Source organism: Salvelinus alpinus, chromosome 22, assembly GCF_045679555.1.
Source record: "Salvelinus alpinus chromosome 22, SLU_Salpinus.1, whole genome shotgun sequence".
Lineage (NCBI taxonomy): Eukaryota > Metazoa > Chordata > Actinopteri > Salmoniformes > Salmonidae > Salvelinus > Salvelinus alpinus.
The window spans coordinates 24,633,925-24,656,546 of record NC_092107.1 but is presented as its reverse complement, the minus strand read 5'-3'; the positions used below and the strand labels follow the sequence as shown (position 1 = coordinate 24,656,546).

Here is a 22,622-nt window from a genome sequence, read left to right as displayed (position 1 = left end):
GGTAATCAGCTCCTGCACCATGCTCAACGTTATACTGGGCTTACAGTAATTGGAGCACTTTATTGCCAACTATTCACTTGCATGTGGAAAACTTGTATTTCCCAATATATCATTGGCACTACTGTGTGTGGGAATGAAGGAATGAAGGATCTACTATGTCAGTACCACTACTGTAACTCGGGAACCTGCTTTGTGGAATATAAACAGCTTTGTTTTGGATCACCCCTAACCTCCACCACAGCCTGTAGGCACTTAAAAAGAATTACCTCAGTGGGATAGAGTGAAAAAAGCTTCAGTAAACTGACACTCACTGCACCTTCACAAAGATAGAAAAATAAACAAGACAATGAGATGTACTCCAACCACTTAATCCTATTGTCTTGCTCTGTGTGTGTGTGTGTGTGTGTGTGTGTGTGTGTGTGTGTGTGTGTGTGTGTGTGTGTGTGTGTGTGTGTGTGTGTGTGTGTGTGTGTGTGTGTGTGTGTGTGTGTGTGTGTGTGTGTGTGTGTGTGTGTGTGTCTGCGCGTGCATGCGTGCATGCGCGCATAGAGAGAAAAAGAGACAGAAAAAAGTTATACCTGTATCTTAGTGTAAATGTTACTAACCAAATCCTCTGCCTAAGTATCATCACTCTATAGCTCACTTAACCCTTTCCACCATTCACAGACAAAGGGCTGTTCTAGTATAAACCAGCCACCGAGGAACATTGCAATTTCCTCTTTGGATCAGAAGGAGCAGGAAGGGTTCAGTTCATCAGTGGGCCATTGGTCTACTGTCCTATTTGCAGTGAGAGAAGCTAGCTACATGGAAACTGGGAAGGAGTAGACGGAATGTGTATGTCTGATGTAGAGAGTCTTGGCAGCTACAGCCTGACCCCAGCACACATGGTCGGTAGAGGGAGAGGGAGCTAGCATTGCGAAATGGCTTTGCAAGATAGCAGTATGTTTTGGCAACCCCACTGCAGCTGTCAGCAACTTTTTTATATGAGTGTGTTACCATTCCTGTGTGTGTGTGTGTGTGTGTGTGTGTGTGTGTGTGTGTGTGTGTGTGTGTGTGTGTGTGTGTGTGTGTGTGTGTGTGTGTGTGTGTGTGTGTGTGTGTGTGTGTGTGTGTGTGTGTGTGTGTGTGTGTGTGTGTGTGTGTGTGCGTGCACCTTCTGCAGGTGTAATCTGAATTAAAGTGGTGAACACATCACCAGTGCTTCACCTCAAGGAGTCATTACACGTTCTTCCTTTTTTTCAGCGTATCGGGTTACGGTGTAGTGTATGTATTATGTTTCCATGACGTCTCAAGCCTTTGCCACCTTAACAGCTGGCACACTTCTGAAGCTAAAAACTTGTCTTATTATTAGCCTGATGTTAGCTACTAAAGCCCAGTCAGCCCTATCAATGAAGAAAGAAAGAGTGAAATCAGCCTGATTCTCTGTGTAAAAGAACCGAGTCACTTTGAGGGGAATTAAACCACAAGGATCTAAATACAGACACAAACACTGTGGTGTGTGGGCTTGTCTCCATGCCACAGCCCAGTGCAACCTGGCCTGGCCTTACGGGCAGCAGGCAGGATATCCAGCCCTTAGGCCTGCACACTCATCACCCCGTCTGCCTCTGGTTCTCTCTGGAGACGCCAGCTAAACCACTCAGCACAAGGAGGAGATGAGAGGGGGAAAGGAGAGGGGGAATACTGATGACTGGGCGTGGTCTCCCATGCAGACAGAGCAGCATGCCTGATATGACACCCCCCTCCCTGTGCTGGGGCTGGGGCAACTCTGGGTGGCCAGGGAGGGAGACTGGGAGAGGCCGTTAGATGGGCTGTGATTGGGAGAGGAGATGGGACTGTGATAGTAGGTGCCCGGAGAGGCATGATCTCAGGATGAAAGAGAAGGCTTACTCTCTAGAGGGAAATCATTTGGACAGACTTTTTTTTTTACTATTATACCAAAGGCATACACAACAGGCACAAGGGTACTGTAAACCTCCATAAATAATCATGTGTTCAAATTAACAAACTTTTTATGAATGAGGAAATGTGTCAACTGTCAAATTCAAATATATATTTTTAACACGCTTATGCACAATGTCACACTGATTGCTTTAGTCTTACGTTATTTACCATAGTTGAAGTAAGTGTTCATACAGGTAAAATAGTTCAATCATGTCTCCTCATAAATTAACTCTTCATCCTCTGAAATATGATTGTCAGTCTAGTGCAGGGTTCAGCAGCAACAGCCTACAGTCTAGCCTTGTGATACAGAGCTTTAGACCAGTATAGACAGAATAGTCCCTGCATCATTTCTACTGAACATGAGATAGAAGATTAAGAAATACAACTATGTAAACAGGGGATATCATTCATTTTGTAGGTTAGGAGTAGGTTATAAACCAAGCATAATGTACTGTAACCTAAATTGCATAAAAGTAATGTAAAACAAAATACATGCATTTTCCCTTGTCCATTATTTTATCCAACACAACTGTCTGGAACCACAAACATTTATCGAAACATGTTGTCTTGTTCATGCATACACAACAATTATGGAGATGCGATAGGACGCGGACATTATGTCCCGTTAGGCTACATGATGGCTTTATCATAGGGAAATACTTATCACCTCCACTGATACATGTTGCACTACATAGGATAGCATTTTGCCTTACAAAAGTTGACGCAAGTTTGAAATGCAAGCCGCTATGGAGCGGGTAATATGAAACATACGGAGCACAGGCTACTGTAATTACAATGTTATATTGTGTCAAAGTTAAAAAGTTGATTTACTCACCGTCCATTCTTTCAGACTTTATGATGGTTAACGTCGGTTTCATATCGACAGCTGCCGTCATGATCATCAGATCAATTTGTTCAATAACGGGATGCTCTATTTTTGTCTCTCTCTCTAACACAATAGTTCCGAGACAATTTATTTTAAAAAAAAGGTTTTATTCCCTTGCCGTCCAATAAAGTTCTGATTTACTCAAAAACAATATTGCGTTTTTTCTTATCCTCCCGCTTCAATTTATCTCAACCAACATTTCTCCAGTAGGCTACAAACTTCTCTCTCCTCTACTCTCTCTCACTCTCTCTCTCTCTCTCTATTCAATGGCTTTCTCCCTCTCTCCCTCTATCTCCGTCAGGGCGTTTCTGTCGCTCTGACTGAGAAGCACGGAAAAGGTTGTTCCCTCTGTGGAGCCTAAATGTACGACTTGACATCTGAAGGGGCGGCGTTTCGACCGCTGGTGCTCAAGTTCGTTTTGCATGGCCCGGTTCCCCGGGTGAGGAGAGTTCTCATTTTAGAACATTCCATTAAGTGACATCTACACTCAACCGGAGCACCAGGCGATGCAAAACGAACTCCACCAGTGATTCACAATTCAATTACGTTCTTGTCCACTGTCTTTCTGTGAGAAACAATGATCCACATGTTCCCGCAAATTAGTCAAATTCAGAGGCTGACAGTAGGCTATTTTGGACATCTGATTAGTTAGGCTACTTCTTGTATTTAGAGATACGTTTTGTTTAGAGTTTTTATACACAACAATAGACCTACAGAAGTTCATCCATGTTCTATAATCCTAATGTCAAAGACTCCCCCATAACGCAACATAAGGTCTTCAATTAAAATGTTGAACAAATTACATAATTATGCAGATAGAGACCTAATACAGTGAGTCAATAACCCTATACAATTTGCATTGTTTATGAAACATTCTCACAGTCACTCTTAAGCACAAGTTAAAAGAAAGGTGTGGGAGGATTGTTAAACATCTGATAGACCAGCATACAGAGCAGTATACAAAGAATCCCAGGCGAAGGGGTCCGTCTGTGTCCAATTCCAAGGGTCCAAGCGTCCTCATAACTTGCAACCGGCCCTCATAAACACCTCAGATTATTTCCTGTTCACCTTGTACTGATCAATAAAAAACAAGCATGCCTATTTACAGAACTACCTCTCAGGCTTTAGAAAAGGGATGACGTCTTGGGAGAATGCACAGGATTTGATGCTGCTGAAACTTGAAACGCATCCAAATCACTCAGTAGACACAGAGAGTTCCAAATAACTGGACCAATCGTCTGTTTATCGACACAAATAGAATTGGGGCCCCTGTCATCATGGCCATCACTGCTAATTTGATTTGTAAGTGTTACTGTATAATCTATAAGATCCTTTTTATATTTGAGTCTGTTTTTTAGGCTACTCTGATGAGGGACACTCAACGTGTTATTTTGGATATTGAATCAAGATTTAGTTCTGCCTCTTGTAGGAGAATGACTGAATATCTGAGCGAGAGAGAAAGAGTGCTGGTGCTCCACTTGAAACAATGACAACCACAAAGAAATGACCTGCCATTGTAACAGATTGTCATTGCAATTTTTTACGTTGCTCTGCTTCTTTAGTGGAACCTAGTTATGTTGACAACAGTAGGAGGGTCTGTCCAAGACAATATTACTGGTAGAAGTAGACAGATAAAGTACAATAGTTTCATTGTGTGTGAGCTGTAGAATTAATGCCCCAAACAAAGAATATAGTGACATAGGATTTAGCCAATGTATCAGCATCCAATCTACACAGGTCTGCATACACAAAATAACATAGCTAGATAAGTCAATATGATCCATCCTAATTTGCAAGGCAATATGATTCTGCATGTACGTAGCTATATCTCCAAATGGGATTGGGAGGTAGGGAAGCCAGGGGTATTGATCATGTATGGATTTTTAAATAGGGATCTTTCCCCTTCTCCATTAGCAAACCTGGATATGAGCCATAGTGGAAATGCCAGGCAGAGATGTTGTGTGGCCTCTGCGGTCTCACTGCTCCTCACAAGGAGCTGTCAAGTGGGTGGGTGTGAGGGGAGGGGTGGTTTAAAGGTACCGCTTACTTCATTTCAGTCAGTCAGTCACTCTCCACTCTCTCCCTCTCACTGCCCTCTTTGTTTTGGCTTAATGAGCTCCTTGTATCTACTCTTAAAAGGACAGCCCAGGTCCTTTGTGCCTGAGGGCAGCCATTAAGACTAATAGCGTTGCTGACTAATATCTGGACCGGAGCTAGCTGAGTGGCCTTTTCAAGGCCACTTTTCATTATGCCCCCTCTCGCTCCCTTATAAGTACCATCCATGTGTTAATGGTGAACATTTAAAGTAGGTATTAATCTATCTATCTATGTACTTAACATCTTAGTTTGAAACTTACTAAGTTCTGGAAATAGGTCAAGTTGAATATAAACTTTTGTTTAATGTTTTGAGAGCTCCACAGACACATATAAGCGCATGCAGACAAAAATGTAGAGGGGATGTACCCATTTCCACTTGGTTAATACACTCTGGTTTTCATTCAGTATTATATTTCTGACAGGCTAAACTCATTTCCATGAGCTTTACAACAGAGGGAATAAGAGCTGGGTCTCTCTTTACTAAAACCAATGGTTCAAAGAGAAACTCTGAGAGGAAATATTAAAGTTGATTAATTTATTACAAAAGCCAGTTACAGATGTAGGATCTTAATTTGCAGGATTGCAATGCAGGACATGTAAAATGTGCACTGTATTTGAGGTTTAAAAAGGCTTCTGAAGTTTGTAATTTCAGACTTGTCCATTAATTATAATCCACATAATAATTCACATTTCCTGTTGCTGCAGAATTATTTTCCTGCTGTAGCAAACTGTCTCAAATTAAGATACTACATCTGTAAGAACTGGGGCTGCTGTTTTTAACCACACAAACAGTTTCCTGGATACTACCACGTCAAGTTAGTCACTGGTCATTGTAGTGTAATTTATATATTGTACAGTTACAGGAAGAATGGTTATGGGAATGAAAAGGTCTCTCTATGTCATTTTAAGTGTAAGTGACAGTCCTCCCAATGAGGTTGAGCAGCACCACCATCATGTCCCACAGATAAGGCAACATGTGCACTTGGGTTTCAATGTCTCGCTTCTTCACCTGGCAAATGCTGTTGCCATGGTTTTGACAGTTAGGGGTTCATGCAATGGCATTGCATTTTAGCACCCATAGCTAAAGCAAAGCTGCTCCTCGGGCACATCTGTGATGGCTGACTGCTTCTCTTTAATCCAGACATGTATCTGGTGCACCTGCTGCTGCTACCAGAGGTTAACTGACAGGTAGCTAGCTGAAAGGACCTGCTGCTGCTACCAGAGGTTAACTGACAGGTAGCTAGCTAAAAGGACCTGCTGCTGCTACCAGCGGTTAACTGACAGGTAGCTAGCTAAAAGGACCTGCTGATGCTACCAGCGGTTAACTGACAGGTAGCTAGCTAAAAGGACCTGCTGCTGCTACCAGAGGTTAACTGACAGGTAGCTAGCTAAAAGGACCTGCTGCTGCTACCAGGGGTTAACTGAAAGATAGCTAGCTGAAAGGACCTGCTGCTGCTACCAGAGGTTAACTGACAGCTAGCTAATTGAAATGACCAGCTGCTGCTACCAGGGTTTAACTGAAAGATAGCTAGCTGAAAGGACCTGCTGCTGCTACCAGGGGTTAACTGACAGCTAGCTAATTGAAATGACCAGCTGCTGTTACCAGGGGTTAACTGACAGCTAGCTAATTGAAATGACCAGCTGCTGCTACCAGGGGTTAACTGACAGCTAGCTAATTGAAATGACCAGCTGCTGTTACCAGGGGTTAACTGACAGCTAGCTAATTGAAATGACCAGCTGCTGTTACCAGGGGTTAACTGACAGCTAGCTAATTGAAATGACCAGCTGCTGTTACCAGGGGTTAACTGAAAGATAGCTAATTGAAAGGACCTGCTGCTGCTACCAGGGGTTAACTGACAGCTAGCTAATTGAAATGACCAGCTGCTGCTACCAGGGGTTAACTGAAAGATAGCTAGCTGAAAGGACCAGCTGCTGCTACCAGGGGATAACTGACAGCTAGCTAGCTGAAAAGACCTGCTGCTGCTACCAGAGGTTAACTGACAGGTAGCTAGCTGAAAGTTTAACCTATGACCTATTCTATATCCTGGGGATTGAAGCACACCTTCTTTTGACATTGGTCCCTCTCTTTAAGTTTTGGATGTCATTCCTTGATTACATCACGATGACATGCCTCCCCCTGGTTTTAGATATGATTAGATTTACAAGGATGTATTACAGTATGCTTTGCTTGGAAACAATGGCTAGGCTGGGGAATTGTTGGCGAGCTGTTGTTTCTTTATGTACCTTAAAATGCAACACGTTGACATGTTTGTCTTTTTGCTACAATATGAAACCCAGACCCTAGGGTTGGTGGTGGAGAAGCGTACTGAAATGAAAAACATTATTCTGTTACCACCAGCCAATCGCAATGGCATGACTGGATTGGCCTCCCTGTTCTTAGGTACCACTTAGCGAGTTATTGACCAGTCACTCACTCATTCATTCACACACACACACACACTAATGACACAGTGGGATCCTTGTTGGCCCTTGTCTCTTAGCCGTCTGGGGATGCGACAGGCTGGATGCAGTCCTGCTGAGATCACAGGCGTCCAGTAGGGACAGAACCACAGGCTGTGTGTTTGTGTGTGCATCTGTGTGTGCGTGCGTGGTGAGTGACCGTATGTATGTATGTTTGAGTGAGTATGCTGGGCCTGCCTGAACATAAGTTCAGCTCTTTCTGAACAATTAGCTTCGATAAAAAGGACATCTCTTCCTCCATTAGCGCCACCATGTGCCCCCCATCCCTCCATTGTGTAGATAATTCAATCCCCCCCAGGCCTTTCTCCTTCTCTCTCACAGTTAGAGAGAGAGCTCACTGATAAAGCTCCACCACCCCCTGCAGCTAAAGGAAAGCCCCTCCTCTCCTCAGCTACACTACAGCCTGTTGATTAGAAGCTTGTCTTCATTACAATATTGTGTTAAAATCATTAGCTGGATTGATTGGTTGACTATAAAAGCTCACTCTATTCCAAATGTGATATGATTATGATACCATTATGATTAGAACAATGACATAGTCATTACCTGTTATCGACACTGACACATTGTTCAGTCCTGACACACTCATAAGGGTGTAATGACAGTATGTATTACTAAGCCACACAATAGCATTTTTACAATAGAGATCTTTACCCACATTTTCCATCTTTCCAATGAGTTGGCATTAGTTGCATCACTGCTCCCAGTGATTGTACTATATGTCCTTGAAGACTGAATGTTCTGTATATGTAGTCACTGGTTAGTCACTGTAGAGGAACTGACCCCACTTACCTTTCCCAGGACTGGTCATTGCCACTACACACAGAAGCTCTCTAGAGAACATTTTTTAAGTATGCCTGATGGTATTATCAGCTATCACTACAAACAAAGCCAATGTCACTACTACAACCACTCTCAAAAACATAGCTTAGCGAAGTGGGGCTGCGCTGTGACCCTCTGCTCCAGAGTTGTCTCTCTTTTTTCCATTCTCCCCTCATTTTGTTTTATTGTCGGGGGAAGTGTGCTTCGGCCTGATTAGCATCGCTGTTTCCTCCTTTCCCATAACCTCCAGACCCCCGCAGCCTGCCTGTTTACTCGTAGAAAAGACGTGCCCCTCATCAGAGGCGACCCCCCCCACAATCTCTCCCCCCTCCCCTCATTTACTCTCCTCCTCCCTCCCTCTCTCCCACCACCCCCAGCTCTGGCCCTGTGACCCCCCCCCCTCCCCCCCTCTATCCCCTCCTTTCCTCCCTCCTCCCTACTATCCAGCTGTTAAATCACATCAATTAAAACCTAGGCCAATGGTCCCTGAGTTCCATATCACAGCTGTGTGTTCTAAATGGGAGTGTATGTTTAAATGTACAGTGAGATCATAGGTGCCTGGGAGTGGATGTGTGTGGAAGTGGGTTTTTTACTGAATGGGAGGATACAGTAATACAATACATGCCAGAAAACTGGTGTGAATTTAATGAATGGATATGTGTGGTGTGAGCGACTACCGGAAGTAAAGTGTGTGTGTGTGGATGTGTGTGTGTGTGTGTGTGTGTGTGTGTGTGTGTGTGTGTGTGTGTGTGTGTGTGTGTGTGTGTGTGTGTGTGTGTGTGTGTGTGTGTGTGTGTGTGTGTGTGTGTGTGTGTGTGTGTGTGTGTGTGTGTGTGTGTGTGTTTGTTTGTTTGTGTGTGCATTTCTGTGTTTCAGTGAGACTGTGCAGCACACACACCATGGATCTCTAAGTGGGCGTTTATGATCAGACCCAGTGGTGTGAGAGTGGCCAGGTTTCTGGAAGAGGAGAAGAGCAGAGCATAGAGTGGAAAGGAGACGGGTGGAAAAGAGAGGAGAGTGGGGGGGTATTGTAAACAGTACTATGGCATGGCGGATGTCAGGAAGCTGTGTGTGACAGTGGGCTCAGGGCCAAACATGCAAAGGCCCTTCAACATACAACATCCCTTCACCACATCTGCTCTCAGCTCTCTCTCACAGTTACTGTAACAGCACACTATAAATCCAAAGTCCAACAAAGTCCTCTCATGTAAACGAAAAGGGTGTTACAGTACTGAATGAGGAAGTCAGTCTTTCAAACTTTGAGTTGTGTTCCTCAATTAAAAGTAGAGAACATTTTCATTACTGGCCCCAGTACTCAGTGCACATGTGCTGATATTATGTATCTGTCATCTCTGTGAAAGGGAACCAGGGCAGTTTGTATTGGTCATACACATAGTGAAACAGAAAGAGGTTCTTCACAATTTGTATACTGTATTGGACATTCTAGGTGGATACTGACACACAGACAGTCATTTTCCATAATGTTAGCCTGACTCGACAGCAGTTGAGGTGGTATCTGTGTTTAATTGCATTGGTTCCATGAAAGGAAAAATGTAATGCGTGTTCATTAACAGAAATATGACATTGATTAATCGTGCGCTGTGACTTGGGCTGTAAAATATGAAAGGGAAGCACACACAAATGTGTTCAAAGCTAAGCAAGGTGCAGGAGTGGCCTCATAAGCGGGCCAAGCTTACACACATGGTAAAGTGTGGCTTCAGGAAAGAAAGAGCACATCTGCTGGTGGCACAGTCAGCCAAAGAAGACTTCTTCACGGCTATCCTTACTAGTTGATTTTCTCAGTAGGTTATTGAGATGACCTCAAATGACTCTCGTTAAGAAGTCAAAATATTTTAATTTGAGAAACATATGGGTCAGATCAATGGTTTCAGGCAGTGGAGTGTGTCAAGGGTTACTGACCTGGTTTGGAGATTCCAGCTCCATATACTGGGAGGCTACACAACAACATGCAAATGACACTCAGTGGGGTCACTAAATAACTCTAATTTCATCTACAGGTGGTTGCATTGCGCGGACGAATGAACGGCAGTGGTTTGCATGATCACCATCATGATGGAGAGGAGGTCAACTGGAGGTCGTTTTTTTCCACTTGATAAAGTTTATGTCAACGGTTTAGCATTGGAAGCACTGGAGGCTCCAAAGGAGTGTGTCTCCAGCAACAAACATCAGCAAATCCCATCAGATCCAGCCCTGACCCAATCCCCCGAGAGGAACCAGAGGCTTGGGAAAAATACGGCCGCCCTTTGACCCTCCTGCCTCTTGTGCCCCTGCATCCAGCCTGGGTGGAGATGGAAGAAAGCTGGTGCCCGGCCTAAGCAACCCCCACTCCCCATGGCGTGTGTCCCAGTCCCCTGAATAAATCACTCTTAAGAACGAGGGAGGCCAGAGTCAAACAGAGACAACGCACTGGGAGGAATGTTCCAGTTTAAAATAATCGGTAGAAAAAAAAGAGTGCAGGAAGAAAAATGCGGGGCATGTGGCGGTCCCCAGAGGAGGAGAGGAGAAGGCATCTGGTAAAGGCCCTGGGGTCAACGTCACCATGGTCCCCAGGGAAGAGGAGACCCACAGGGTCCACTCACCCGGCCGCTGTGCATGCAGCACTCTGGAGCAAGACGGACTGCCTGGACTGGTGTGTGTGTGTGTGTGCGTGCGTGTGTGTCCATGTAAGATGTGGGGATGGGGAGGTGGGTGCCTGTGTGTGAGTCACAGTTCATTTACCACGCCCCTCCACACAAAGTCCTTTGTTTCCAGTGAACACATAATTCACAATGAACAATATATTTCACCCCCAATCTCATTTCCGTTTTTACCCCAATCTAGTTTCCCTATATATGAGGCAATGCAAGGCATATTTTACTTTGCTTGGTTAACTTACCGTTTTAAGTGCAGTGACATGAACAAACAGGCAAAAAAAACGGTGTTCTGTAGGATTTGGTCTTAGTGAGAGGCTTACTTTGGCTCCTACCTGTGGGTGCGAGGTCGTGTCCGTTGGGGACCTCCTGCAGGGTGACATCCTGGGGGTAGAGGGGTCTGGATGGGGGGTAGTGCTGCTGCTGCTGGGGGTGAACCACCATACCAGGGAGCTGGGTCAGTGGTCCCATAGCCACCCCTCCACTCTGCCTCTGTAAAGGCAACAAACAGCAGGGGGTTAACTCACTGGGCCTGGACATGATCTAGCGCTGGGCGATATTGCCAAAATATAATATCACAATATGGTTCTTATTTTTGATGATATGGAGGTATTTGGTGGTATTTTAAGTTTCTGAATAATATACGTTTTAAATCTGTTTTATGAGTAGTGCATAATCCGAGGATGGCAACAAATGAATTATAAGTGGTTTTAATGGGCTTTCTCCATTCCAATTGTTTTATACTCAGCCAAACTGGGACAAAACTGACATTGAAGTACTCAAATTCTTAGAATTTTTCATTTATGTAGCAGTGTACTAAATCACCTTTTTAGATGGTATTATAAAAATCCATACCAGCATACCTTAAAAGACGATGTATCGCCCAGCCTTAACCTGGTTCCTACAACAACAGCAAGGCACAGATGCAGTATACAGTATCTCAACCTCACGTCTTGTTTACTTTCAAACTGTGTTTACTTGCTGTACATAACGTGATACAACAGTTTACTGACTTACTGCGAAAACGTCAACGAGCTTGATTGTAAGGGGAGAAGAGACCAAGCTAGAGTTTTAAAAATACTATTTTGGAGTGGAGCTGGTTTTGTTTTATGCTTTCCGTACAGATACAATGAAGGCTAAATTTGATTCAATAGGTTTATCTTTGTTTCATCCTGTTGATCACATGTGAGATTGGACTGAGGGGAGGTCCAAAGTGAATGAGTAGTTAGGGGGAGGACCAGATATGAATACTGTATGTATGTGGATACATTATATATCAGGTGAGTAGATAACGGTCAGGACTATTCTGAGAAAAACGTCCATTGACTCAAAATCACACTAAGCAAGCACATGGAACATGATGCAGTTCTGATGCAGTACTTTAAGATATGGGTGTTCACACTCTGAAAGTGACATTTGATGCATACCTGGCAGGGATGTGATGACCAGTAGCAAGAAGCATAGGAGCCTCTCCAGTATCAGTTTCCATCTATCACCTCACCATAGGGACAATAGTGGTGGCTCCTGTCACCTCACCACTAAACTGCCTGCTGCCTGGTTGGTCTTCACTACAGGCCTGGCTAGGAGCAGAGACCTCAGATCAGGGTACCTGACTGACTGCCCATCTGATAAGGACTCTTGTTAAAGCAATGCTGGGTTTATCAGTAGGCTGTCAGCTTTACAGCCAGCTAATAGTGAGTGAGAGGGGACTAATCTAGGGAAGTCTCTAGGGGGTACGTGGGCCGATGACGGCACTATCAGTCCAGTCTGGCAGGGAGAGGGGAGTGATAGCCAGCGGAAGCGGGGCAGTCGTATCGGCACTGTAAAGCACAGGAGGTTGGGGCACCTTAATTGGGGAGGATGGGCTTGTGGTAACGGCTGGAGCGGAATAAGTGGAATGGTATGAAATACATCGAACACACTGTTTCCATTTGTTTGATGCCATTCCATTTGCTCTGTTGTAGCCATTATTATGCGCCAGCCTCCCCTCAGCAGCCTCCACTGTTGTAAAGTGATATTGGAGGTCCAGCAAAAGCAGGTTGCTTGGAGTTCTCCATTCCTTTTGTGGATGAACCTTTGAGATCACACATCTGATTTATAAAAGTAGGAGAGTCAGGGGCAATTCAACTACAGCATCTTCCACAGTTATTCCTTTTTTTAACCTTTATTTAACTAGGGAAGTCAGTTAAGAACAAATTCTTATTTTCAATGACGGCCTAGGAACAGTGGGTTAACTGCCTTGTTACAGGACATGGTCACAAAACATGGAAACCTCTGCCATTTCTTTCACATAAACACCCTCTTTGCATCCAGAATAACATGGAAAATTACCAAGGAAGAGGGCAGGGGAATCAGAGGCCTTTTCTCTACTAATACATGTCAATTCGTAGGAAAAGCAGTGGCAACCCAGGTTCACCTTTCGAACACGTCTGGCCTCGGGTACAGTAATCTCAATTTCAAAGGCAAACAGAACCACCTGAGCCAATTAGGGGCGAGGGAGCTTTATCCCTCCATGTTTTGTACCAGAGCCAGGTTGGGTTGATATTTGCATGTGACCTCGTCCTCTTTGTCTAACGGGGCTGCATTCTGCATACAAATGGCAACATTTCTGCCAACGCTTGTCAACCTTCACCTTTCAGAGCTCAAATGACAGGAATCCCAATGTCCCTGATTCCTGTGATCTGACAGACTGTATTCATATGGTCCTTTCATTTGGATGGTGTTAAAAAGACTGTTTACAAATAGTCTGCTCTATAGCACATCAAGATGGTATTACGTGGTAAAGTGTTGTGTTGTTCTGTGGGGCTGCTCTGCATGGCTCTAAATAGACTCAGTGATGGTTAGGCCCCACACTAAGATATTTACTGCCGACATGGTTAGGAGGTAATCATTGTTTTGTGGAGCAGGTTGTGCAATCCAGAGGTGATTGAAACTATAGTCTATATTTTATTCCACCTCAGCCTCCCAAGACAATGTCTACCTTATACTCACCTCTGGCCCATAGTGGTCTAGAATGAAGAACTGATAGTGGATTTTGTTTAACGACAAATAGTGTCAATTTTTTCTAGTAAATCTAACACCCCAGTGTTGAACTAAGTTGACATGGACAGTCAGTATTGCGGTAGCTAGGTTGATGGAATCCAGAGGTACTGTGCTAACACACTCTGCCTACACTGTGGCGTGTGGTAGGTAGCTAGCCCATCCACAGGCTGTAACAGCAGTGTGATTTATGGTGGTCGGGGTCTTACCATCGCGCCCAGACGGTCACAGGGGTGAAGGGTCGGGTAGGAGGAAACTGGATCCATGTAGTAACTCATCCTGGGGTTTGGATGGAGCAGCAGGCCTGTGGAAGCGATCAGCATACAAACAGCCGGGCGGGGCCCCTATCAATCACACACTGTTTACACTGTGTTTGTGTGTGACTACAATAACCTGCCACCACGGGTCAACATAGAGTGGCATCACCCCACACTACCCTGTGTAACATCTAATGCAGACATCCCAAACAACATTGTTAGAATTCTTCCTTTTTGCAATGTTGCCTTTAAATGACATAATCACTTGATGGAAAAGGGTTTAGAAATAGAGGATCTTCAATGAATAAGAACTTCCCCCCAAAATTTTTAATTTGCACGGACAACAATGCAATAACAGATACTAAATTCTAGCCTACAACATTCCAGTCAAAATTATAATGAATTCAGTTGCTATTGTCTCTCCATATTTGGACATTTATATTAGGCAGATTTTTTCAATATTCCGAATTGAACATGTTTAGTCACACTATCTCCAGTGTTGATAGGTGATCACTTAACTGACTTGCCTAGTTAAATAAAGGTTAAATTTGCCTGATGTTCCACCACTCCTTCCCTCCTTGTCCTCTCTCTCTCTCTCCCCCTCCCTCCCACTCACTTTGGGCATCTCTCAAGTGTTTACTAGCAGCAACATCCACAGACAGGGGGAGCAGAAACCCAGCTGAGATGAGAGCTTTTCCAGGGGAGCTGACTGACTACGTGGGCAGGGACAAGTAGCCTAGCATGTAGACCTTATTTAGCACACATAACAAAGACTTTATCATTTTCAAGTGATAACTAGTGTAATTGACTACTAAGAGAAAAATAGGTTATCTGTCTATCACAAAATTACATTAGGACACAAATACTTTGCAGTTCATTGTGAGGTACTACATTTTTGTAAATATATTTTCGAAAAAACAATTGTCTTAATATTAAAAATAAATATAATTTGGCTTTACGTCTGTGTTTGGAAATATAAACATGTTTTCCAAATGACTGGGTCAGTGGCCAATGGCACAGCAGAGAATCCAAACAGAGACGCACGTGACAATGCTATTGCATATGAATGCACATATACCAAAAATATTATTAATCTGTAATATTTTTCTTGTAACTATTTTGATGTACGTTTGAAGAAAGAAAAACCATGTCTTCTCCGTTTCATTCAAAATGCAACAGATTGTACGGTTCATGCACGCTCCAACAGCATTCCTCACGGGAAGCGCAACAGCACTTCAAAGCGAGCTTTACAACACGACACATCAAATTCCTATTTTTTCACCTATTTATATGTAAACAATATTATTTTCTACCAACATATATCTACTGGATTTGTAAAATTGGTAAGAGTATATAACCTTACCGTGTGTTGTGAGTGAAACTTCTTGCAGGCTGGTTGAGTGGTGCGCTCTTGCACGCTACTTGGCTGTGACAGTTCAGCGATAGACAATGCACTGATGCTGTACCTGGGCTTGCCGTGAGTCCAAGGAGGAAGGACAATGCACTTGCCGGATTTAAGTCCCACCCTCGAATCCTACCGAGACCCACTCAAAATCCTTTTGGGGTTTTCCATACATTCGCTAAGTAACCGAACTGCTGTTATCCAAATAGAAAAACGTCTAATTGTTTCGTGATGCATCTGGGTTTTCATCATCAATCCTATACAGGTTTGTCAATCGTGGACTTTACAAGTCAACTTGTATTCTTACTATCAAGCCAATGATATGATCAGCTCGGTTGGTTTTGCAGGTGTAGCTGGAACTTGGAAATATGAAATTCATTTTTATTTCCAGTTTAGGTTGTCATAACTAGGATGAGGAGACAGGAACATACCAAAGCAAGAGTTAAAGGGAAGCCAACTGAGCTAATAATGGTGACAATGGATAGGCTTCCTGTGTGGCCTGGTATAAGCCACCAGTTATGTGCACACAGGCCACACAGAATCACATCGGGGGAAGAGTCAAGCCAGGGTGAGACCAAGGGAGTGGTCAGTCAGTTGTTAGAACATACAGGCCAAGGGCTTTTTCTGTCCTGCCTGGTGTCAGGAAGCATGTGCTCATCAACAGTGTGTCACCACCAAGGTGTCGCAAACAGCACATGTCGTTGTGGCTCATTGCTGCCTCCGGGTCACTAAAGGATGCCCTTTAATATTTGTCATCTATTTGCCCCTCCAGAGTTCTCTAGTGGCTGGTGCCTCAGCGCCGTTCAGCCCCCTCCCAGGCCATGCATGTGTGACGCTGATTAGAGCCCTGACGGAAACTAGCTACTCGTCTGCGAAATGAGAAGAGGTGATTCCACGCTCTGTGAAATCTACAAGCCCTCTGTCTGATAGGGTGCTGTTATACACAGGTAACAACAGGAGATGTATCTATTCAGTTGGTTATTAACTGTACTATATGTATTTATCTATCTGTAAAAAAAACATTCTACTGGAAAACATCATGGTGAGGAGGGAAAATCAGGTTTTTATCAGCTCAACACTTGCGACTCATCTGAAACACCTTTGTTCTCTTGACCCTGGTTCTCTTGACCCTGGTTCTCTTGACCCTGGTACAACATTTGTTTGAATTAGAAAGTGCACGGTCCAAGCCCCTGGCAGTGGCTGCCTCTTTAAAGAAATATCTTGGGGGTGCTTTCAAGTCCAAGGTGAGAGGCGTGAAGGAGTGCTGTAGACGAGGAGCCCAGTGGCAAGCCGGGCTGGGGTGGGCGGCCTGTACTTTCTCAGCGCCCCGTTTGAAGCCCTGACGCGGGCCTCTCGCCCCCGGCCCCCCTTTTCTCCCTTGGCCCCCTTAGGGCACACATGGGCAACACGTCGGGGGCAAAAGGGGAGGAGATGAGTTATTGCCATGCGGAGAGAGGAAATCAGGCTCACCCCTCTGATGAGCTAAATTTAATAAAGGGGGAGGAATGCGATCCAGATCTCTTCTGATGCCCTCTCAATGCTGTTTCAATTATCGACGTTGGGAGTTCAAAGGGGAGGCCCCGATACACTTCTGCTCCACATGAAGCAGCTCTCATCACTTGGCCTCATGCCTTTCACCTCCCCATTATTGTGCCACCTTTTTCCGCTCAGTCACTCTCTCTCAGTCTTTCCTTCTCTCTCTGGCTCAACTGCAGTCATGCTTTACATTAAACAGATAGTGAACACCCTGCCATCGCCACCAGTAAACCCCATCATTCAGTGGGAACTTTTTTATTGCCAACTGTACTTTCACCAAAGGCATGGTGTTACTTGACGTTCACAGTTTCCCTCCTGATTTTTGTCTTAGTGAAACTACAGTTATACAGTGCCTTTGGAAAGTACTCAGACCCCTTGCCTTATTCTAAAATTTATTGAATCGTTTTTCCCTCGTCAATCTACACAGAATGTACTATAATGACAAAGCAAAAACTGTTTTTCAAAATGTTTGCAAATAAAAAACAAACCCCCTCAAAAATTACATTTACATAATTATTCAGACCCTTTACTCAGTACTTTCTTGAAGCACATTTGGCAGTGATTACAGCCTCGAGTCTTCTTGGGTATGACGCTACAAGCTTGGCACAACTGTATTTGGGGAGTTTCTCCCATTCTTGTCTGCAGATTCTCTCAAGTTCTGTACGGTCGGATTGGGTGCGTTGCTGCTCAGCTATTTTCAGGTCTCGCTAGAGATGATGGAGGCCACTGTGTTCTTGGGGACCTTCAATGCTGCAGAAATGTTTTGGTACCCTTCCCCAGATCTGTGCCTTGACATAATCCTGTCTCAGAGCTCTATAGACAATTCCTGCTACCTCATGGCTTGGTTTTTGCTCTGACATACACTGTCAACTGTGGGACCTTATATAGACAAGTGTGTGCCTTTCCAAATCATGTCCAATCAATTGAATTTAGCACAGGTGGACTCCAATCAAGTTGTAGAAACATCTCAAGGACGATCAATGGAAACAGGATGTACCTGAGCTCAATTTCGAGTCTCATAGCAAAGGGTCTGAATACTTATATAAATAAGGTTTTTCTGTTTTTTATTTGTGATACATGTGCAAAAATGTCTAAAAACCTGTTATTGCTTTGTCCTTATGGGTTATTGTGTGTAGATTGCTTAGGAAATTGTTTTATTTAATCAATTTTAGAATAAGGCTGTAACGTAACAAAATGTGGAAAAAGTAATGAGATCTGAGTACTTTCCAAAGGCACTGTATGTACTCTTGTTATTTATTTCACAATGTTTTACTTTAGGCATCAGGAGAGTTTTGCAGGTCTCAGTCCTCAATGAATTGACACAGGGTTGGCATGGTATAGCTGGCACACTTCGATTGTGGGGTGAACTATTGTGTTTAAACGGAGGTAAAAGGTAAGAGCAGTACTTCCCAGGCTTCCTTCCATGGATCAGATAAGCCAGAAGAACATCAGAAATCATTCAGAATATCATTAAGAAGATCTCTCAGTCCTGTTCTCATCTCTCGTTGACAATATGCGTCTGTCATCCCAATTCCCAGTATTGTTTTAATCAACACCCTCCCCCTCTCCCCAACGGTGTCCTGTGGTGTGTTGAGTGGGTGCAGACCATGAATCCTTTGTCTCACTTTCTCATTTTTGGATCTTCTAAAGATAGCACTGACAGGTGATATTAATGGTCTTTTATTAGCAGTGTTCTGATTGCTGTAGGTTGGGCTGCGTTCATCCCTTTCTAAGGAGAGTGAGAATGGGGAGTTCTCCTCCCACTCCCCTCACACAGGAGATGGCCACTCTCTTTGATATGATGCCCGAATCCTTTCCTTTCCCCCCCGAAGAAACTGGCCCGCAGATGTTGCTACGCCGACTACAAAGAAGGAGCTCTTTATGAGGAGAACGTCTATTTTGGTCCCTGTGTGTCTCTGTTTCTGAGATGTGGTGCTTTGAGAGGCAGAGGCCTGATCTTTCTGCTCAAGACTTGTTTTATTCCTTGCCGAGATCTTTTTTTATTAAATCCCCAATTCAAATTACTAAAGTGAGGATGTCATATTGTATTACATTATCCATGTGCGGTCACTGTGGTAGAGTTTTAGGTCGTTGAAAAGGCTAAGAAGCTATGTTGACATTGGGAAAAAGAAAGTGTGAAACACTGGAGTACTCAACTCAATTAATACTAAAGTCATAGAAAGGCTCTCTGTATTAGTTTGAGTGTTTATACAGAAGTGGCAGTGGTTAGGTAGGTTAGGTCTCACTCTGACTCAAAGAACAGGGAGTTTGTGGCAGTCTGACTGTGAAGCAGAGGTCTTGGGAGATATATTATCTTTAATTAAGGCACCAATCCCTTTGGCAAGTTGTCTAAACAGGCCTAAATAGGCCTACTAAATCAGACTAACATCCTCAGTATTTGATGGTTTGGGAGCGTGCAATCGCTCCAGATGGTTCATGTTTCTGGAGTGTTTCATGAGGGATGGCCCAGGACAGGGATCTTCTGTTTAAGCATTGCCTTGACAGACCTGGTTTCACAGAATCACATGCTGAATCCCCCTCTCTCTGTGTGTGTCTCTCTGTGTGTGTCTCTCTGTGTGTCTCTCTCTGTGTGTCTCTCTCTGTCTCTCTCTCTCTCTGTGTCTCTCTCTCTCTGTGTCTCTCTCTCTCTGTGTCTCTCTCTCTCTCTGTGTGTCTCTCTCTCTGTCTCTCTCTGTGTGTCTCTCTCTCTCTGTCTCTCTCTGTGTCTCTCTCTCTCTCTCTGTCTCTCTCTGTGTGTCTCTCTCTCTCTCTCTCTGTGTGTCTCTCTCTCTCTCTCTCTCTCTCTCTCTCTCTCTCTCTCTCTCTCTCTCTCTCTCTCTCTCTCTCTCTCTCTCTCTCTGTGTCTCTCTCTCTCGCTCTATGTGTGTCTATCTCTCTCTCTCTCTATGTGTGTGTGTCTCTCTCTCTCTATGTGTGTCTCTCTCTCTATGTGTGTCTCTCTCTCTCTCTATGTGTCTCTCTGTGTGTCTCTCTCTCTATGTGTCTCTCTGTGTGTCTCTCTCTCTGTCTCTGTGTGTCTCTCTCTCTCTCTGTCTCTCTCTCTCTCTCTCTCTCTCTCTCTCTCTCTCTCTCTCTCTCTCTCTCTCTCTCTCTCTCTCTCTCTCTCTCTCTCTCTCTCTCTCTCTCTCTCTCTCTCTCTCTCTCTCTCTCTCTCTCTCTCTCTCTCAGTCAGGGACTGTGTTGTTGAGTTCAATCTAAAGAGCATTTCCCCCTGCATTTGACTGTTGCTCATCTCAGCTCACAAGTTGTTGTCTTGAAATATCTACGGGGTCATGACACTGTCACAGTACTATTAAAACAAATGCATCCCACTTCACCTCTTGAGTAAAGGGGACAGAAAGTAAAAGTATTTTTAAAGCCCCTTGAAAACTTTGGTAGAAGAGCAATGCAAATGCATTTTTGAAGGTTGTGGCACGTATACAGAGTTTGATTTTGACCCAATGGAATGTTATTTCTCAGAATTGTAATTCAAGATCAGCTAATGTACCAACTAACTGCAAGTTGCAACACAGTGATTGAAATCATCCCCTCCATATGTCTCTTCTGAAATACAACAGTGTGGTAAAACATTTCAGAGTTAACTGACTGCCTTTAACTTAGTTTTAGCTCAAGAAGCAGAAAATAAAGATGAAAGAAGGGGAGAGAGGGGAAAAGGAGTAAAGAGGAGGAAGAACAAGATGCTGAGTCCAGCGTGCCCTTGATAAGCTGCTGGCTCCAAAACGAACACCCACGCAGCCCCCTCCCCTCCTCTGTCCAGCCTGGGCTCCGGTCCCAGCACCGCCACTAACTATTCCTCTTCATTAGCCGCCTAGAACGAGATGCTTGTCATGTAATTAGAAGAGGGGTTTTCTGAATGCTTGTGAAACACATACTGTCATTAGAGACGTGAGAGAAAGCTGGTAAAGAGAGAAGAGGGCTAGAGAGGAGGGTAAGAGAGCAGCACAATGTGAAGCTGGAGAGAGAGGGGTCAGCTGGAGTGGCTTGCCTGCTTTGTAAAGGGGGAGATAGTGTTAAACAGCCTCCCTTGTGACTCTCTCTTCGGTGTGTTTTGGACAATCAGTAACTCCATCCTAGTCCCATTGTGTTAGCGCTGATAGCAACATAAGTGACACAAGTAGATCTGCCAGGCTCACTCAGCTCATCTATGCTGTGATCTGTGAAGGTGCAGTGAGGCTTATCAACGGCAGGGCGATGAGAGGGAAGATGTTGCTGCTTGTCAGTGATTTTCACCAGGGTCTGGGTAGTGTCCAGTCCAGAGCCTATGCTTTCTTCCAGTCTGCCCTGGGAAAGACATCGCTCCTGCCACCCCTCACTCATATGCTCCCTTATTCTTACCAGGCCTTGGTTTCATTAACATATCTGAAGGGATGTAAACTTAGCTCTACAACCCCCCACAATACTATAGGTACTCCAGCTGCTACAACGATGGAGGCCTGCTAATGCTCACCCTGAGAACAGCAGAAGCCACTAACCCATGGTTCCCTCTTCCCTTCCCTCCACTCCCTCCCTCCCTCCACCAGGTCAGGCTGAGAGAAGTGTTTATAGAGCCAGAGCCTATAATTAATGACAGGATAGTTCATTTGAGTCCTCGTTCTGTTCTGTGGAGGTAGATAGATACAGCCAGGGGGTTAGATTACAACTGCTTAAATAATACCTCGCCATCCCATCCCCTCTCCATCTCGCCCCTTTTCACTCACACTCAGTCTTATCCCAACATAACCGTCCTCCGGAGAAGTGTTTCTCACTAGCTTTCCTCCTGACTATCCCACTTGGCTCCCCTTCCCATGCCCCCCTAACCCCCACCCCATTTCCACCCCGCCCCCTTACTGTGCAGCGCCGGAGATATTTTTAGCCCAGAGTTGATGTTTTAAGGATGTATAGTCCATCCTGTGCCATGATTCTCTCTGTGAGGAAACGGGATGCTCTCTGTCTTCCCCCATTCTTCTTTCCATCCTTCCCTACCTCCCCTCACATTCTCTCTCCCTCCACCCCTCTCTTTACTTAGCCCCCACCCCCTCTCTCTCTCTCTCTCTCTCTCTCTCTCTCTTTGTCTCTCTTTCTCTCAATTCAGTTCAAAGAGGCTTTTTTGGCATGGGAAACATGTTTACATTGCCAAAGCAAGTGAAATAAACAATAACTAAAAGTGAGAAGAAACACAAAACAACATTAATCAAATGTACAGTATTGCACTCATAAAGGTTTCAAAAGGATAACGACATTTCAAATGTTATATTATCAGCTATGTACAGTGTTTTGACATCTTGCAAATAGTTGAAGTATTAATAGTAAGGGAAGATAAGTAAACAGATTAATATTGGTTGTATTTACAGTGTTGTTTGTGGTAGCCCTGTTTTCATGGCAACGGGTCACAAATCTTGCTGCTGTGATTGCACATTGTGTTATTTTACCTAATAGATATGGGAGTTTATCAATATTTGATTTGTTTTCAAATCTGTGAGTCTGTGTGATCTGTGAGAAATATGTGTCTC

At 44.2% G+C, this 22,622-nt stretch overlaps 1 protein-coding gene across 6 annotated transcripts in view; it reads right to left on the bottom strand.

The window, feature by feature from the left end:
• LOC139549305 (protein c-ets-1-B) overlaps positions 1–15,699 on the bottom strand; it is a 40,541-nt gene extending 24,842 nt beyond the window's left edge. Inside the window, exons 1-3 of one of the 6 annotated variants that reach the window (XM_071359616.1) lie at positions 15,538–15,699; positions 14,127–14,261; positions 11,202–11,370 (exon numbers count right to left, since the gene is read on the bottom strand). In XM_071359616.1, the coding sequence (XP_071215717.1) occupies positions 11,202–11,370; positions 14,127–14,240 (283 nt within the window). In that variant the 5' untranslated portion in view covers positions 14,241–14,261; positions 15,538–15,699. Of the gene's footprint in view, positions 1–2,776; positions 3,163–11,201; positions 11,371–14,126; positions 14,262–15,537 lie in introns of those variants that run through there. The other 5 variants (XM_071359612.1, XM_071359613.1, XM_071359611.1 and 2 more) reach the window with 5 other exon arrangements.
• Positions 15,700–22,622: the final 6,923 nt, after the last annotated feature.